Below are 20,007 nucleotides of genomic sequence, written 5' to 3'. Positions count from 1 at the left end.
CTTGATACTTACATCAATGAAAATGGACATTCCCTTTTTGAGCTCTATTTGAGCGCTGGGCTCCTCGGACACCGGCTGAACCTCTTCTGAACAATCCATCATCCACAGTGTAGCTTCACTTGTGATCTGCAGAGGAATGTGTGTCCGCCTGAACCTCTTATTCTCTGACTCCGTGCCGCTGACAAGACAGGCGAAGTAACGCACAAGTTCCGGGCTGGAGTGCCACAATTAAACGTTTACTTTTAAAAGCCGAAAATAAGAGTTAATGCGATCCTTACAGTGCACGTAACGAAGCCCAAATATAACTGCCCTGCGGTCAGCTTTGAGACTGCTTTTTCCTCCCTGTCAGGCAGCGATGTGCAGCTATATGCTTTTATTTTGACAGCTAAATCAACAGCCTGCCATATACTGACTGTCTGTGTTGATCCCGCCTCAGTTGATGCAAAGCATTCGTGTTTTTCACACTGTGATGCACAGGCTTTAAAATATATAAATAAATACATAAAAACTTCACCTGAGACACTCTGACAACATCGCTGCATTCAGCCAAATGAGCAGCACTAATAGCTTACTCCAACAGAGGGCTGTTACATAAATGTGAACTTTTTGTAAAAGCTACAAAGGCCACATAAAAGGTCGGCTTATGATGTCCTCTCTAGACAGATCCCCCTTCCCCCAGGTAGTTGAATGCTTGAAAACGGTGGTCTCACTTCATAACACAAAAATGGCCAGTCTCTCAAGGACTGACATTTCTGTGTTTTCGCTGCAGTATATGCTGTCTTTTAATCTGACTATAATGAAAATGTATACAACTAAAAAACAAACAAAAAAAAAACCCAACTCATTAAGCATGATTTCTATGGTAGCTTTGCATTAGCAAATCTGATAATAATAATAATAATAATAATAATAATAATAATAATAATAATAATAATAATAAGAAGAAGAAGAAGAAGAGGAATATTGAACTATAACAAAGATATGTATGTTATAATCTGCCACATGTATCACGCTCATGCTAAACTTGTAGTGGGTTGAAATGGCTGTAAAACTGTGTAACACTTCCATCTAGTGGGGTGCTGTGATAGCACAAAAATACAGATCAACAAAACCAAAAATTACATTGATGAAAAAAAAAAGAAAAAACACATAATGTAATTAATAGTACAGGGTTTATGTGAGATAATACTCAGATAGGAGGGGTTAGCCTGTTTTTAAAGGACTACCACCTCAAGGCTTACAGCTCCACAGCCGAGAAAGTGGTGTTAGATGCACCAATGAACTTATTGTCTGCTTCACTCCCCTCGTTATGAATTTATGCTGAGCACACCAAGCAGGGTGATTCCCCTCAGGCTATAATATTATACTGCATGCTCTCAGAAATACAGGAGAATAAGTGAAAGTGCTCTTACTCTGCTACGTATCACAGTAATGTACCATCTGAAATTATGAAACAGATTTTATATAAACGTGAAATTATGTCCGTCCGTAAAAATTATCTGCAGTGTATTTTTATGCTAACTATATTTACTGCAGTACTATTGTTCAGTTACAGATTTGTGGTACATTTACTGCATTTAGGTCTGCTTCTACATCACCTCATTGCATGATGGATATTTATTTTTGATTCCTTCTTTGACAGCTATTTTTAAAACAAGCGTTAATATGAACTCTTTAGCAGAATATAAATGATGCAGTGAGGACTGACTGTGATGCAATAACCCGTACTGGCAGAAGATAATGCAGTTGAATGAATATGGTAAGAAAATGAAGCTTAATTCATCTTGTTGTGAATGAAGACTGATTGGAGACAATCTATACTTTTGCCAGCTGAATTTAAGAGCATGTTATTTTAGGTGATCAATAGGAAACGTATAATTTTTATAGTAGAATAAAACCGAATTGAGAACCTTTTTTGTAGGCTTATATTCCAGTGAGCAAACATATGTGTAGATCAGGGGTGTCAAACATAAAGCCCAGGGTCCAGAATTGGCCTGGCAAAGACTCCAATCTGGCCCACTGAAAGGTTGTAGAAAGTGTGAAGGAATGAATAGATTTAAACTTTAATCTGTATTTTGATAAGTTTTTCACAAGTTCATAAAAACCTCTCCTATTGCCATTCATACTATACCAAAGTAAAGAAATAGATAATTAAATGACAGAAAAGTTTCTGTTTTTAGTGCCTATTACTTATACTACTAATAATGATATCAGTACTGGAATGTTTATCTAGGCAATGAGCTACCAAAAACCTTTCTGTCATTTTCACTGGTCTGGCCCACTGAAGGTCAGAGTGCGCCCACTATGTTAAATGAGTTTGACATCCCTGGTATAGGTAATATCTGTTCTGCACATTGAGACACACACACACACACACACACACATGTCTGGTTTGCTATCCTCGTGGGGACATCCCATTGACATAATGCTTTCCCTAGCCCCTTACCCTAACCCTAACCATTAAAAATGAATGCCTAACCCTAACCCTTACCCTAAACCTAACCATAACCTAATTGTAACCCTGACAGTAAAACCGCATTTTGAGTGTGAAAATTGCTTTCAACCCCGAGGGGACCTGGATTTTGGTCCCCACGGTGCAGAAAGTCCCCACCAGGATAGTAAAAGTCAGATTTTGGTCCCCACCAGGATAGTACGAACCCGTACACACACACACACACACACACACACACACACACACACACACACACACACACACACACACACTCTCTCTCTTAAAATAAGTTTCAGAAAGCATGTAACAACAACAACAGCAATAAATTGCTCTTGTGAATTTATATGAATCTCGTGCGTGTGTGTATGTGTTTGTGTGTTTTAATTTGCTTCAGCTGTTTATCAGTTACATTTATTTAAATTTCATAAACCATCAAAAATGACTTGTGTTCAAAATGAAATCCAGGCCATCTTAAAACGACTTTTAATCTAATTCCGATGTTTATTTTCCTCTTGTTGTGTAATTTGTAATTTTCTAATTAAATCACTGTGTGTTTGCTCCTGTTTATTTTTAGAAAGGAGAGCTTTCCACGTAGCTACGTCCCCGGCCACACTGACGGTAAGGAGTATCAACACGGGGACATTTCACGGTGATATCTGTTACTTATATCTTGCCTTAAAAAACACAGAGAGACTCCGAATGATTGAAGTAAGAGAAACGTTACAGGGGTCGCGTTAAGCTTGGCTGACAGAAACAAAAATCGTTCAAGCAATCGCTCAAAAACAACTTATTTAAAAAAAATCTCGCGGTGACATCGAGAGCTTTCTGATTGGTTGAAACAGTTAAACGGTGGGTCACGTGGGCTGAGGTTACTTGGCATTCTGGGACACAAACAGTGGTCTGTATGAATAGCTTCAACATCGACAGCATCCACTCAGGAGAGAGGACGACGAGTGAAACATCAACAGCAACAGCAACAGCAGCTAGCCTGGAGACAAAGAGCAAACTGGGCTTTCGCATCCGGCTTGTGAGTCCTGTTTGTCGCTCTGGTGTCCGGGAGAGGCGGCTCTGAAAGGCCAGTGGCGGTGGTTTTAGTCTCGAGATTGTACTGTTGGACTTTATCCTCGCAGAGAGCTAGTTAGCTAACGGCGGAGAGTAAGTTAGCCACGCAGTGATTTGTGCTGGTGAGTTATCGCTAAAGCTGGATGTGAATGCTGAGGGAGTCCTGAAAGTTGATGTCGATAGCACAGGCTCTCCCCTTGTCATGCAGACCCATCTTTGTCGTGTCACCCCGGCCACTGACTCAACCTTGTCCTGAGCGAAGTGATAACAACTCTGAAGATGGCGAGTGCTTTAGACAGCGACTACAAAACTGACAACATCAAGTCATTGCGCTGGCACGCTACACAGCTGGTGTACCCGAGATAAACTGCTAATACGGGTTAAGTTGGGCAGTTAATGTAATGGCAAAAGGTTACCTGTATGCCTTACTATACCAGTGCAGTAAGAGCACCAGAGCAATGGACTACTACTTATGCTGAAGCCATCGTCTTCAAAGTTTGTGATTACTTGTCTCTGTTGAGATGGACTTTGACTGTGTTTAGACGCTTTCTAGGAACCTGTAACATAACAGCTGCTTCCAGGCCAATCTGAGCTCCACTGCTGGTCCCCAGGGGCTGTTTGAGGACCGACATGTCAATGTCAGGGGCTACGACCGTGCAGCTTTTCACCAAGCTTGTAAAGCACGCAGTGGGCAAGACGCAGATCCAGCTGAACCGCTGGCTGCAGAAGACCTCCACGGATGAGTGTGACAAAATCGACATCCTAATATGCAACGCCTTTGATGAGAGGGGGGCTGGCTTGGGGAAGTCGGATGGTGTTCCCGAGGCCAGCGTTGACGCAGGGGGGACGACCTTCACCGGTGGTGCAGAGTTCAGACACCCGTGTTGTATCACCACCTTCTGTTTTAAAAGCGCCCTGCTGGCGTGCATCCTCACTGCTGTGTGCTTCTCCTCGGTGGCTCTGGTACGCCAATACCTCAAGGACCTCCTGCTCTGGGTGGAGAGTTTGGACAGCTTTGTTGGAGCCATGCTCTTTATAGTTGGTTTGATTATCGTGTCCTTTCCATGTGGATGGGGATATATTGTTCTTAATGTGGCTGCTGGCTACCTCTACGGCTTTGTGCTGGGCATGGGACTAGTTATGGTGGGGGTTCTAATAGGGACCTTTGTGGCACACGTGGTGTGCAAACGACTGTTGACTGACTGGGTGCTGAACAAAGTTGGAAACAACGAACAGCTCAGTGCCGTCATACGTGTGGTGGAAGGAGGAAGTGGACTCAAAATTGTGGCCTTAGCAAGACTCACCCCCATACCTTTTGGACTTCAAAATGCAGTTTTCTCGGTGAGTATGTTTCCAGGTTTTCCTAGGCCATCATGTAAACTCACAAATTGCAGTAGAAGTGTCACAGCACTTGTTCGGCTCTGGGAAGAATTCATTACTGTACCAGATGATGGCTGAACAAATCAAACAGAGTCCTGACAGTTAATTCTGTGGTCTTTTTGTGTGTGTTTTAGAGGGGATGCATTTTTCTTATTTCTAGGCCAGCTGAATCTCAGGGGAAATCAGAACTATCTAGATACAAGTCAGGAACTGCCAGTTTCATTTCAGTTTAGGACACTGAAAAGAGTAGTTGGCCTGTTACTTCAATATTCAAGGCAGACCGGAGTCTAAATGTGGAAATGAAAATAGGAAGCCGGTCCACAGAGAATGGAAACTCATTCTTCCTGCAGATAAATGGAGTGCTCCTAGGACGTGGCTCCCAGTGGTCAGTAGCCATATTTCAGGTTTTATATTTAGGAGCAATGTTTTTTTTTTTTTCTCTTGAACATCTGATGACATAAACACAATTTAGTTTAAGGTGCCACCTTTTTTGTTTGGTTTCCTGTGTATTTTTATTTTTTTAAGATGACTCTCATGTCAGAATAGTGTTGTGATATTGCTTTCAACTGCTCTCCTACATTTAACCGAGGCCCTTGACCTTCATACATTGCATGAATAGTTTATACCCCTTCATTACCTTCCTCACTCAACTCATTGATACATCCAAAAAGGTAAAAGGCTTAAGTGATCATCCTCTGTTTTATAGAATATCAGAATGGGTCACTCAATATGAAAACAATAGGACTATTTAAAAAAAAAAAAAAAAAAAAAATCAAATAAAACAGGGTATTACAAGTTGAAGCCATGCAAAAAACATAGGTTCACTTACCCAGTATATCCACAGTTGTCTTTCTAGATGCATTTAACCTCCTAGGACCTGGAGTCCACATATGTGGACATCACATTTTGGGTTGTTTAGACCAAAATACTCAATTTTGCTCTACAAGGGCCTGATGTCCACTTACGAGGACATTATACTGCTACTGTTCTATCAAAATTTTAAATGAATATCCTCATATGTGGCTCTCATTTTTCTTAGAAACAAAAATCAGATAAAAAAAATTGGCAATTCTTTGTTTTTTACATTCATCGACCCCAATATGCCCAAATATCAAAGAGAAATCAAAAATTTGTGCCATGGAAGAGTTCAGGTCTTAGGAGGTTAAGGATCACACTCCTTGTGTAGGCAGTAATGTAATTTATAATACTCGTAAAATTGCCACTGAGAGGATTTATTCCTGCTAGTTATAATAAAATTTAGCCGGGACATCCTTTCCACACACAAAAAATATATATATATTTATATCTCAAAACACAAACTACATTTAGTCTGCTGCATCTAACATGCTCAAAGAGCTTGATTAACGGTAAACATGCTAAAAGTATTGTCCGATGAGAAATCCCCCTTAAATACTGGAAAACGCAGAAGCACAAACATGCAAAAGTGGATGCAAAGCGTTGAGCTTGAAAGACATTAATAGCTTACAGCAAGAAGGAGTTGATGCACAGGCCCAAGGAAGGGAAAAAAACTGATGATGTAAGTGTGTTTCACAAGCACAGACGTTGTATGGTGCTAAACCAGTGGGGTTTTCCGGGGTGACTGATTTGGTTAGACATTTGTCAACTTTATAGAGTTGAGTGCTTTGCGTTGATTATGATTTCTCACAGTTTAATGTCACCACACTGACATAAAAAAAATCTGCTTTATAACCCTCATGCAAATATTGAGGTGTTCGACCACTATACTGGTTGATCTGAATAACTATCCAGGGCTCGCAAAATTTCAAAATCCCTGGTAGCCCTTCGGGCAGGGACTCTTCAGTTTTTGGTAGCCCAAAATAAATTTAAGTAGCCCGAATAAAAAGGAGAGCAATTTTTTATGTTTTGTTTCCTGTTTTGTTTCCGTTACAATATTATACTTTAATGTATAATATTGTAACGGAAACAAAACATTAATCAAAAAATTGTTGAAACACAAATTACAACATTGTATAAAAATTACAATCATCAACTCAAATATTTGGTTCTAATTGAACAGAAATTTCTATGAACTTGTAAGAACTGTACAACAGGAATCAGTCTGTGTCAGATCCTGAATTTGAAATTTCCACTGAAGTCACGGGTAAGAGGCAAGTGGAACCAAGATCTAGGCCAGGGGTGGCCAACTCCAGGCCTCGAGAGCCGGTGTCCTGCAGGTTTTAGATGTATCTTTGATCCATCACAGCTGATTTAAATGGCTAAATTACCTCCTCAACATTTCTTGAAGTTCTCCAGAGGCCTGGTAATGAACTAACCATTTGTTTCAGGTGTGTTGACCCAGGGTGATATCTAAAACCTGCAGGACACCGGCTCTCGAGGCCTGGAGTTGGCCACCCCTGATCTAGTCCATTTGCTTTTTGAAGTTTGCAAAGACTCCTAAATTTTGCCAGTGGTAGTTCACTCTTTGCAACATAGTACGCTGTTCTAAACAGATTTTTCAGGATTATTTTTAGTATGTTATTTGCAATTGGTGTTTGTTCTGGGAAAGATATTGCAGACTGAGCAGTAATGCATTTCTTGCATTTCTCATGGGTTCTAATGGGGCCTTTCTTAAAATTACTGGTCCCAGTAACAAAGGACTCAGAAATCGAGGGAAAACCAACAACACACCCGGCAGAACATTATGTTATTTACACGGGTGCACATAAGTGGTCCGCATGTGCGCATTAGCTGTCAAAATAAAAACGCGCACCAGATAAGAAGTTGCAACGCGCGTTTGCGTCCATATAAAAGGCACTGTTTTTGTCCGCTAGAGTGGGATTTTCACGGCACATTCTGCACCACATCTCTGTGCGTTCATCATTTGTTTGAAGCCAGCTCACCTCCTGCAACCGCTTTTCCGAGAATACGCGCTTCTTTTGTGGTTCGGACTCCATCTGACATTTCTTTGGAGGTGGAGGAACACCAAAGTAATTTCTTAAAGGAGCTTGCTTCTTCGACATCTTTAAGAGTTCTAAACAAATGTCTGTCCTCCTCCAGAAAATCTTATGGACGCAAACGCGTGTTGCAACTTATTATCTGATGCGCGTCTTTTATTTTGACAGCGAATGCGCACCTGCGGACCACTTATGTGCATCCCTGGCTATTTAGCTTGTCATATTGCAGCCACTGAAATTCTTTTGTCCATGAAACCATAAAGCTGCACTTTCTTTTTGCCTTAGTCTGATTTGTCATAAATTTTCCGTTTTGTGGTAAGCTTTTCTTTTGCTGTCACTTCTTCACCCTGACCGGTCTTATTTGGCTCAGCAGAACTAAAATATATATCCTGCTGCCTTTACACACGCACTCACATAACGCTCAGCGATTCTCTGCGCGATCAACCTCTCACATGTTTAAGCTTGCTGCGGGAGAGTTCACTTGTCATGTTTGCATAGTAAACTAACGATTGATAAGACGATGTCAGAGGAATTGGTGCGCAAATTATCGTCACTCACCAATCAGTACTGTCGCTCTCTATACACAGTTCGCGCGATTGCAAAGTGAAAGCAAAAAACAAGCGCAAATTCAAACGCGATTTCAATATGTCACATATTGACAGTGGCTCACCGATGCCAATGACATATTTACCCAGCTACATTTCCGAAAAAATGCAAAAGCATTGACATATATTTTTCCTTCCTATGATAGCCCGACGGGCAGGGCAGAGATAGATTTTGGTAGCCCGACTGGGAAAATCGCTAGCCCCGGGACGTCGGGCTAGCGATTTTGCGAGCCCTGCTATCTAAATGTGTCCCCAGTGTGATATTTATCACTGAACATAGAGAGAAGTCCTGTAAAGGGGTATGAAATCTTAATCTACCCTGTAGCATGTGAGAGCAACATGTTGAAGTTATTTATTGCACTGCATTACGTGAACGCTAGACTTTGGTTTAACATATCAATATTGTATTAACATATCTACAGTTACTGTTCAGAACGACCCTTACAACTTCAGACGGTAATTTGATAATGGTGAGATGAGATCATGGTAATAATGAGAAGCTTTGTGGGTACAAGAATCACGGGAAGCAATAAGCATTTGTGCTGCTGTTGTATGCTGACTGATAGGCTGCTATTTGAGAAGCATCTCAAAGTCAGATGTATGGATATCAAGGTTAGGCAGGGAGCTGACGTAGATAAGGGTTTAGAGTCGGTGGTGATCTGTTTGGGCAATGATTCCTTTGATAATTGCACCAAATGTGAGCCTGTTTTGTTTTTTTAAGTTGTTAGGATGTTCGTGTAAAATATGCTCACAATGTGTTTTAAAATGAAGGTTTTTCAGACTGTGTTGGTGATAATTCCCAGACATACAGTGTCATCAAGTATGAGAATCTGTAATTCTGAATATGGGCATTATTAGTCTTTATTTCTACACTAAATCAGCAGTTTACCTGATCATGGACTTTATTGAGTATGACATAGCTTAAGCCTAGCAGATGGCTTTCTTTTGCCTGACTGACTTCAGTAGCTTAATTTTTTCCCCTTGCTGTATACTTCAAAGTTGGGACTTGTCTGTGCTTCATGGGAGGATAACTGGAGACGCTATGACAATAGTTGCAACATTGAACTTGCTGCTCCACGCTGCAGAAGTGAAAATGAGGTGTCAAAGTCAAAGGGACAGATTTTAACACTCTTTTGCTCAGCTGCTGACTCTGTGACTGGCGCTGTTAGTACCCTCAGTCAGCTCATGAGAGTCAAAGTACAAGGTGAGCTTACTGACAGTCATGTACGATAGTGATCTTCAGCTTGCTCTGGGTTATTAAATACATAGTCAAAGCAAACAAAAAAAGGCTGCAATTCTAAAATGGCTAAACAACAAATGCTACAGATGTAGGTCATATTTTTTTGGATGCCAGTTTGCATTTGTCACCTTTCTGCTGGTTTGTTCCAGCTTATGACAGCTGTTTGTCTTTGGAAAATGTGTCTGTGCTTGACTCATTGTCAGGCTTTTTAAGGAGTTTTTTGTTTCTTTTGACATATTTTAGATTTACAAGCAGCTTGTTGAGTTCTTGGTTGATGTTGCTCCGAAAAGCTTGGAAAAACTCTCACCTGTTTTATTGCGATATCATTATGTCTATCATCTGCATCTTTCTTCGATAATGAATAATATCGTGTCAAATGATAACTTGAAAGAAATCACAAAGACGGCATTGAAAGTAGTCCATTAATCATTATTTCCACACTTTTATCAGCGGTTTCCTCCTGGATCTGCACCTGTCTCGTATGCAACTTGTTCTGACTGCTCACATAGCGTCATGCAGCTGTTTTATGAAAAATGCTGTTAAAGCACCCTGTACGCTAGCTGCTCGGCACCAAGTGGCAAGCAGACACACTTAGCATAGCAAAGCATTTACCAACCACAGTGTACTGGAGTTAGTGGAGTCCTAATCTTTCTAAACGGGTATCTACATATACATATGCAGAATGTGGAGGCCCGGGCCAACTTTGGCATCTGAATTTGTACTCATCAGTCACAAGCATGCTCTGGTTACCTGACAAGGACAGGAGGCAAAAGAATGATTTTATTTTTGCCATGAGCTATCACCTGCAATGGATTGGTGCTTTTGAATTTACCTGCATTTGTTAATACATTTGCCTAACATGCAAAATACTGCTGGTTTGAGATAAGGGGGAGAGACAAATCTCCGCGTCAGGAGAGGCATCCGGCATAAGAATCAAAATAAGGTTGTAATCGAGCAGATAGAGCAGGAAGCCTCAGATATCTGCTGGCTGCATCTGAGGAGAAAATTGGCCTTTGTCCTCAGATGCTAATGCTTGATTTACAGGACTGCATTGCCTATGCTGTAGACTGACATGCACCTTCCAGACACAGACTTCAGCATCTCTGAGAAGTCTATTTGGTAGTAGTGTCTGATATATATTGATTTGATTTATTAAGAAAAGCATGATGTTTTAATAAGAAGAGACCTGATTAACACAGTCAGGTGGCTGTTTCCTTCTAAGTGAAGAAGGTGGTGGAGAAGTGATAGCCTTTGCTGTTAAATGATCAGGATGGAGAACTGATAAATTCATCACATCACCCAGTGATGGGTGTCGCAGTCGCTTCCATGTGAAATTCTTTGGTTTCTGTTGGAGAAATGACTGTCAGAGTGGAGCTTTTCAGTCTCACCACCTGTTTTCCCTGCAACATTTTCACTTCCAGCCTCTATGGGGTTTCAACCCCAACTCAGGCTCTTGCTGGATACTTAATCTCATCTGGAGGTTCATTGTAAAGCCGAGCTGCTGTTGTATCTGTACGATCTTATTCTCCACAATAAAAAGAGAAACGAGCCATTTCTAAGCATAGGCCCGTGACGGCTCACAGTAGAGTTATGTCTTGTCTGCCCTGCCCTTGGTAAGCACTTTCTGCGGGTGAGGCTACATTTCACTGTGCCCCTCACTTCTTTCTGCTGAAGTCGGTGGTGCTACATTATCACGGGTAACCTAAAACGACACAGAGACTGCAGCAGTTAGCAAAACAATAGGACAGCTCAGGAAAAATGCTTGTGAATCCGTTGAGTTTCAGGTGAGTGCTTTCATCTCTGCACATCTATTTTATTGCACTTTTATACCTGCTGGCTAGCCTGGCTCCAACACTCGTCATAATGAGCTGATGAAGCAATCTGGGAAGTCTTTGTGTGTGATTTATGGACCTTCGGTACAAGCAGGCATGTTTTAATAGTGTTCTTCACACTCCATTAGTATGAATAAAAAAGAGCAATGGCATGACAGTTGCAATCCTAATTATACTGCATAGTCAAAGCACCTAGTGTTTTGTTTACAAGCACAAAGTCAGGCCTGCATTGCTGCTGCTCTAAATAAATCAGGCCAGTCATAAGACGGGGTGATATTTTTTTCACTTGAATTTGCAGATTATCGTGATACAGGCTTGCAGAAGCAGGTAGGAGGTTCAGTGGGAATTCTCTGCACAGTCATAAAAATACCACAGACTGGCCCTTCCCTGGTCGCATACAAGACAGCTGTGTGTGCCCGATGCCTGGGTGGGACTTCAGAGGCCCTGTGCTTCAGAGACTGCATTCATTTTCTTCTATAGCTCTCACAGATGTCTCAGAAATCAGCTGAAGGCGTTTTGATTGTGTTGGCACGTGGCATGGACACATCAAGGCTAATCTTGCAAGGAGAAAAAGCCTGTCACATGACCGTGCAGAGGGAAAAGTGCTCGGCGAAAAACAGCCCGGACTACAATGTTAGCTTGATTAACCACGATTCGATAATGTCAGTGTTTTGTGAAGTGTAACCTAAGCTCTTATCAGTGTCTAGTGTGATAACGGGAGAGGATTTTATCCCAGCAAAGAGACACTTTGGCCGCATCGAGCGCAAATGTTTTCAAGCCCTGATAACATTTTGGCACAGACAGTCTTGCAGCAACATACCAAAGCCCCTGACACACTGCTATCAGCTGCAGCGTAGTCACTGAGCACACGGTGCCAAGGTCACATCCTCCCACAGACAGCACGGGCGCACAGAGGCTTATGTCATCACTTAATCAAGAGATCAAGGGTGACAGCGAGCCAGCAGTTATTTATATTTACCGGTATATTTATATTAAGGTGGTTTTTTGGAGATACCGACATATCAAAGTTCAGGATACTTGCACCAAAATTTATTTAACAGCTTGTAGATTTAAAAAAAAAATAAATTAGAAGAAGAAAAAGAGGTCTGTAGCAACATTTTTTTTCTTTCTTTCTTTCTTTTTTTTTTCTTTTTTTTTTTTTAAAGACAGCATCCTGCCTTTGTGTAGTTTTTCTAGTAACTGAGGTGAAGGGACTCAGTTGTGATGTAGCCCGTGAGCACACCAATAAGCCACATCATTGACACCACTGGCAGTGCTCTGCAGAGACACCTCTGGTCCTGGCGTTCATGCAGATGTTATATTTACTCGCGTACCACTAACCAGAACAAACCCTGAAGGCAGCGACACTCCCCAACTGCAGCCGTCTCCTGTAGCAGAGCACCCAGCCTTTGCACAGAGTAGCTCAGGACTAGCTCAAAGACCAGACTCACCCTCCAGGTTTATCAGATCCCAGTCTGATCGAGCATCTCTGGGACGCGCTAGAACAAGCCTGATTCGTGGAAGGCAGCCCGTGGGGACCAGACTGCTTTCCCGGTGCCAAACCCCATTGGAACATGAGCTGTTTTTGCATGATGGGTGCAGGTTCAGCACTCAAATTTGTTAGAAACGATTTAGTTAACCCAATTTACTGTGGTTAGTATCATATTTATTTATCCTGCGAGGAAGCCAATGCTCATAAGAATTTATTCGGTGTACATATATAAAAGTGTGTAAATAAACAATAAAAAATCAGTCGTAAGTCGTAAAACAAGTTATTTAATTGCTGGAGTTGTTCACATGTTCTTTTTTAGAAAAGGACAATGCCACCGTGTCACGTAGCTTCTTTTTTAAATTCTTTAAAAGCTTTACAACGTTTCAGTAAAACTCGACAGGTTTTGGAAACTACACAAAGTTCAGGGCACAACAAAATCAGACAAGTTTGAATTTCACAGACTGACAGAGTTCAACATTGTTGAAATAACTGGAAGACTAAAAATTGAAAGACAGTCTTTTAATTATAGATGTTTAAATATGATTAAACCTGATCTTTTTCTTGTGTGTTTTACTGTTATTTTATTAAAGTTTGAAACCTGTTTTGTTTTTTTGGGGTTTTTTAATCACTGCTCCCCTTTCACAGATCACAGATGTGTCCTTGCCAAACTACCTGGTGGCCTCCTCTGTGGGCCTGTTGCCCACACAGCTTCTAAACTCCTACCTGGGCACCACACTTCGTACTATGGAGGATGTCATCGCTGAGCAAAGCGTCAGCGGCTACTTCGTGTTCAGCCTGCAGGTGAGCTGGAGGTGATAATGAGTACGAAGGTAACAATTTTCAAATGTCCGAGATTTGAGATTATATGTTGCTTTCCCATTTTGCTCAACGTTGTGCTGACGTTTAAAGAACAAAAGCTCAGCAGAGCTCGTTATCAGCAAACCCCTATTTGTGACCATACTGAATATTAGATCAAATTGACAGGAAATTGATTTTGCTTTTGATTTTTATTCTTAAATATTGGTGATTATTGAAGGAATAATAATAGTAGCTGTGGATATAAAAATAAAAAAAAAATTAAAAATTGTAGATAAATGTATTGTGGAAAATGCTTTAAAATGGAGAACAGTAAAACAAGCTTACATACAGGAAGTGTAAGATGTTCTTTTCTTGAAATGACTTCAGCAGGTCTGTGGGATGGTAATGGTTTCTCTCATTGTTCTGGTTTGAGCTTGTTCCACTCTTCCACAGTTTAACTGTAGTTATTTTCATTAATTTGCCCGCAGGGATTTTCCAGAGATTCTTGTTTGCGAAGGACTGAGCTGTTTCAGTATTTCACTGTTATCAGATTCGTGGAACTTATGAAACCGGTTTTGCAATTCAACAGTTGTTTTGTTTTGTTTTTTTAAAGAAGGAAACAGGGATGCATGAATGAATGTCTGATGTGGGTGTTTACCTTTTTGTGTTGCAGTAAGGAAGGAATTCCTGCTATAGAAAACATTTTTTTAGACAATGACCCTTCTTCCAAACTTCACTGACATCTTCCTCTATTCATGCACTATATGTCCTTCAGCAGGTTTGAGTTTAGCCTTTCGAGTCCATCTGTTAATGATCTGTCAATGAGCTTTCAGTCCAAATTCTCTCAGGCGATGAGACACTTTATGCCAAGAAAAAAACATCAATGTTCAACAGTGAACTGACGAGCAATGCGGTCAATGAGCAATGAACCAGTTTTCCACTCAAAAGTTTCTCTCTGGTGAATTTGTCCCAAATGGACAACTATGAATGGATTTTTTTTAACCTCCTGAGACCTGAAGATTTTTAATTTCTAATTTCATTTTAATTTTTAATAGAACGTTCAGTATCAGGTGCAAAAAAGTTCCCTTATGAAGGATGTTATCCACGTTGGATCACATTTCCTTTTAAAACATCTCATTTAAGATTTTTATTTAGGATAGAGTATTTTTAAAGTACAAAATACGCTTTAACTACATCCTGTTCACTTATATTAGGCGCTTTAAATAGATTAAGGAGTAGCTTTGGTATTCCCTGACCTTTTTCTCTTCTGTATCTCCACCAGATGCCCTGCTTAGATGTTATTCAGCCCTTTTAGGCAGGTCTTTGCTTTGGAGCACTCCTTGTTGTAGGTTTTTGTGAGTCAGAAAACACAACAAAACCACGTAATCTACCAAAACATCAAACCCACAACAAGAAGAATGTGCTCTCCACCGGCCAAGCCTGTGTGTACGCCAGTCTGACCATGCGAAATGCAGGTTGAACACTTTTCTTTAGAGTTACAATAGTAACAGAGAAAATAAATATGACCTACACACACACACAAGCAACAGGTGACAGACCTGGTCCTTGCTCCTAAGAAGAACTTTCTATGACTTTTCTGTGAAGTATTATTCCAGGCATTGCTCTTGTTTGTGCCAGAAAAGTCAGCTCAGCTCACCTCAAGTTCATTTCAGTTTTACAGCATCCCCCAACACCTGTTTAGTTTTATGTAATTCTCACAGGTGCTCAGGGAAGAGTTAATAAAGGTCAGGAGTCCAGTGTCTGGTGAGTGGAACAAGGGTATTAGTGTTTCATGTTATCTCTTTGACAGCTGGCCATATTCACATGGAAGCCAGTCATGATGGGAAACTATGGGAGGTGCCGATGTTGTCCAGCTTCCCTGACACCAGCATGAGGAATGGACAGTCTGATTTTCTGGATTTGCCCTGTGATAGATGGCTCTCGCTCAATAGCAGTACAGATAGGCTCCTCTTCACTGCTACCTTGGAGAAAATGAATCAATTGGAGTTAAAACCAACCTTTAAATAACTAATTACGTGTGATTTATATAATAAACATATTGGTGGTTGTCCTTCAGTATAATTAATGCAGTGTTTCAAAGGCTACTAACTGAGTTTTTGCCTTTGAACTCATATTATTTGTTTGGGCTTGTTCTGAAAAACTCAGACTCCAAAGTGACTAAATACCAAACTCCAGCTGTCTTCGAGATTTAGTTTTCATAGATATGTGAGTTGTCTAGAAGGTGAAATGTCTTTAAATACAGAAGAACGCAGCAATGTCTTTAGTTTTTGAACTAAATAAGTTCCATCGATATTTGTTCTAGTTTATAATTAGTAACTTAATTGTTACTGTTTTAATTTCTAAACGTTAGAAGGTAGCTAAAATTTGTCTTCATCCCTTTTTGCTTTTAGGAGACAAAACGATGTGCCTGTAAATGTAGTGCTTTACTTTATTATCATCATCATTACACAAACAGAAGGCTCATTACCACAATCGTTAGTTAACACAAAGCTTCTTGCTCTGCTCCGCTCTACAGATCATCATCAGCATCGGCCTGATGTTCTACGTCGTGCATCGGGCTCAGGTAGAGCTCAACGCAGCCATCGCCGCCTGCCAGATGGAGCTGAAGTCGTCGCACATGAACGGCTCCTCCACCAATCACAGCAGCTTCACCTACTGCAGCAAGAGGGTGACAGCTGGAAGCGGAAACTGCATCAACATCGTGTGACCTCGAATCGCCGCACGTGACTGTAGCAGCCACGACCTGGTCACTCAATTGTAACGCACGTATCCTTGAGGGAACCAGCACAGTTCAGCTGGTGTCCCAAACACGCCGGCGGCACGGTAACGTACTGCAGCGATCGTCCCGGCATCTCGCTCTGAGCACCCTAAAAGTGTACGCCTGCAGTCGGTGTGGAAGTGCGGGACCATGCGCCTGACAATGGTGCTGATGAACGTGGTACATCATAATGGTAGTTTATTTGTTTTTTTGTTAATGGTACTTTTTTACATGTGTTACATGAGATGACTGCGGAAATGTGACGTTCTCATGGCAACCTGCGAAATAGTCACGATATTTAATCCTTTCTTTTGTGCTCATGTAGAACTTCAACTTACAAAGTCCACACTGGGAGGCAGGAGATGGTGGCAGTGGCATGAGTTAATCATACACTTATTGAGACTGTAGTTTGAATGCTGAACAGGAGCAGAGCTTTCAGACTCTGTTTTATTAACTTTACACTTAAGATGTTTGCTTTCTTTTACTGCGGTTTGGGTTTAGGCACCAAAAGCACTAACAAAATAATAGTTTGGGTTAAAATGCAAAGTTTGTTTTCTACATGATCTAACGTGACTGTTTCACTTTTGCCATGAGAGCGGGCAAAAATATGGCGGGTAGCGCAGTGAGCGAGTTTTTAAGTACATGGCAGGAAATGAAATACCTGCTTTTTTTCTGAATGTGCAATGTCCTTCCTTTCAATGTCGGTTCCTTTCAAGAAAGGAACCGATTTTACTTTTCATTTCAGTGTCAAAAGAACACCAGCCTATGCACCTTTATTTCAAAGTATACCTGTTTCTATTTTATTTCAGGTGATTGAATTATTTTGCTTATTTGCAGTATGAGTAATAAAGGGCATTATTAATATTTTTGAATTATTTTGCATTTAATTATGGTTCCCTTTTTTTAAGTGTCTTATTTTTGGACTAAGGAGAAGGCGGGAACACTCCCAGTGCGTGTAGGCTTTGCGGCGACTTCAGCTGCCTGGATATCAGTTTGAGCACCTCCTGCAGGTTTGAGAGGAGAGCCGGGAAGTTTATAATCCAATATGTTTTACTCAGAGCCGCACACCCTGCGAGCGATTCCCGCCACATTGGTGATCCATTTTGATTTTTCGTTAATGTTCGTTTTACTTTTGTTTTTGTTTTTGCTGTGAGATTTTTCTTTTCTTTTTTTTTCTTTTTTTTTGGAGAATTATACAGTTTTTTTCTCTTTTCTTTAAAATGGTAGATTTGATAAATCAGTGCAATACATCGAGGAACGAAACTGCAAGAATGTCACATTTCAGTGCTGAAACCAAACTAATAAGAAATGCTGTCATGCATACGACATAACACAAACCCAAGTCTGTGTGTTATTTGGGGTTTATCTTACTTAGATTATAGAGATGTGAGCTCGATGAGATAAAAAAGCTTTTATTTTTTAATGTGCCGTGAATTGATGAAGCTTATGAGACGTTATGACCCTGGCCTCGCCTGAGGTGAGGCTGAGTGCAACTTAGGACTTTTTACTTGTTGGTGGTGTTAGACATCACCTGGTAACTCTTTTTTTTTTTTTTTTTTTTTTTTTTTTAAATTTCTTTAAGCTCTTAATACAACAAGGATCTCATGCTGTAGGTTTGTTTGCACAGTCCACTACAGACAAACATTATTTTCATACAGATGAACTACAAATGGGTTTGGTTGGTCAAAAGGAGAACTGGATGTGTCATGGAAGCTGACAATCAAACACAACACGGACACTAAGGGATGAATGTGATACTACTTTTTATTTTTTACATTTATTGTGATGCTGCTCCTCAGACCAAGTCTGATAGAGGAATATTAAGGGCTCCTATTTAAAAGATTTAAAAAAAAATTACACATCTTAATGTTCCTGTAGTTCACAAAAAGCCTGCTTTGTGATGCTGGTGCAACTTTTTGTTTTGTTTTTAATTTTAATTTTTGTACCTTTTTGTTCTTCTTAACGCCAGAAACTGTCTTCACCCAAACACATTCCATGCTGTCAGTCGACTGGCAAGCTGTAGAGTTATTTTCACACTAAATGTTGGTTTAAAGGGCCCCTTCCGGTTTGAATTTAGCAATAATTTTGACAGTTTAAAGCAAAAAAAACAAACATATACCAATATGTACCAGTAAGCTCTTTAGCCAAGTGAGGGGAATTGCTTAGTCGGGTTATAACGTGAACAAAAAGCTGCATTTAAGTTATTTGATTTATATTCCAGAGTATCACCTTTCCCAGGTTTGTATTACAGTGTTCAGCCTGCCTTTTACCTCCCGCTGCCTCTTTGACAGACATCTCTGAGCTGCCTATGATTTGAAAGAGACGTCACGAGACACGCTGGTATCTGTGATCAGAACAGCTTGTTTGGTATTGGGAGAGTCCCTGAAATGACTGACTGCTTGCACACAGATCACACGAACATCTTTATCGTCAGATTGAAACACTTTTACAGGTTCTTACTTGAGTTGACAGTTTACGTATAGAGGGAGAGAGAGGAACATGTTTTACAGCTGATAGCTTGTGAAAAAAAATCACTTAGCACTTAGTCATGTTTTAAAAGCATGGAAATGTGGTTTGTTTTAAAGTCTTAGATGTCCCCTAACAGAGACTCTCCAGAAACGTAGCGTGATTAATGAAGCTGTTCTGCTCGGAAGTGGGATATTTCTTTTTTTAAATTTATTTATTTTTTTTGCCATGTTTAATGCAAAAATCAAACATATAAATGAAGCTCAATTGGACACCGTGGACACACGTCATTACGTTTAAGCGTCTCACCTGGGAACTCAGATTGTGCAAAAATTTAGTTTTACATTTAAAGGCTTTGGTTCTTCCTACGTGGGCTCTACTTAACTTTAGATATAGTTATGCAACAACTGATTCCTAAGGGAAGTATGTTTCATAGACACCCATATAAGACCTGGGTTTGGGATGCAGGTGTTATATCGAGTGAGGGATCATTAACCTAAAGGGCCATGAGGTCATGTGTGGTTCTATGAAATGTAATACTTCCCCATCTGTATCAAGTGCATTACACATATACTGTATTTTGTAATACAGAGAATTTTACAGTGTATAAATGTTATTTATCACTGTACAATGCTTGTTCAGTGTTATTTATGAAAGAGAAAATAAAACCAGTCAGTTTGTTATAACCTTCTGCTTCTTTTTTTCAATGAAACGTCACAACTAAAACCCCTGAACTTATTTGCTTCCAGTGTTTTCTTGCAAGATGACCTCTTTTAATCCTCCAAGGTGAAGTTCATAATTACTTAGAGCCACAAATATTTGGACAAAACATTTTTTTTTCCACAGTGGATTTCATGTCAACCAGTGTTTTAAGTGCCAAGTTTCAGTTTTAATTCAAGGGATTTAAAAAAAACAAAGAAATTAATTTTAGGAATTAAAGCAATTTTGATGCATAGTCCTCCATTTGTAGAGGCTCTAAAGTAATT

At 40.3% G+C, this 20,007-nt stretch overlaps 2 protein-coding genes across 2 annotated transcripts in view; one reads left to right on the top strand and one right to left on the bottom strand.

The window, feature by feature from the left end:
• The window catches only part of necab1 (N-terminal EF-hand calcium binding protein 1), a 40,361-nt gene extending 39,993 nt beyond the window's left edge, over nt 1-368 (bottom strand). The window contains exon 1 of the mRNA XM_065470876.1: nt 13-368. Coding sequence (XP_065326948.1) covers nt 13-102 — 90 coding nt within the window. The 5' untranslated portion in view covers nt 103-368. The remainder of the gene's footprint in view (nt 1-12) is intronic.
• Nucleotides 369-3,348: 2,980 nt separating this feature from the next.
• Nucleotides 3,349-19,689, top strand: tmem64 (transmembrane protein 64). Its single transcript, XM_065470875.1, has 3 exons — nt 3,349-4,855; nt 13,624-13,779; nt 16,313-19,689. The coding sequence occupies exons 1-3, from the start codon at nt 4,145-4,147 to the stop codon at nt 16,502-16,504; spliced, it is 1,059 nt and encodes a 352-aa protein (XP_065326947.1). The 5' UTR covers nt 3,349-4,144; the 3' UTR covers nt 16,505-19,689.
• Nucleotides 19,690-20,007: the final 318 nt, after the last annotated feature.

This window comes from Pelmatolapia mariae, linkage group LG22, assembly GCF_036321145.2.
Source record: "Pelmatolapia mariae isolate MD_Pm_ZW linkage group LG22, Pm_UMD_F_2, whole genome shotgun sequence".
NCBI lineage: Eukaryota > Metazoa > Chordata > Actinopteri > Cichliformes > Cichlidae > Pelmatolapia > Pelmatolapia mariae.
This window is presented reverse-complemented; position numbering and strand designations above follow the sequence as displayed.

Bases quoted from the DNA above. Each gene is read 5' to 3' on its own strand.
- tmem64 (XM_065470875.1), top strand. From the start codon at position 4,145: ATGTCAATGTCAGGGGCTACGACCGTGCAGCTTTTCACCAAGCTTGTA. The intron at 4,856-13,623 runs GTGAGTATGTTT...CCCCTTTCACAG, and splicing joins TTCAAAATGCAGTTTTCTCG to ATCACAGATGTGTCCTTGCC. The intron at 13,780-16,312 runs GTGAGCTGGAGG...TCCGCTCTACAG, and splicing joins ACTTCGTGTTCAGCCTGCAG to ATCATCATCAGCATCGGCCT.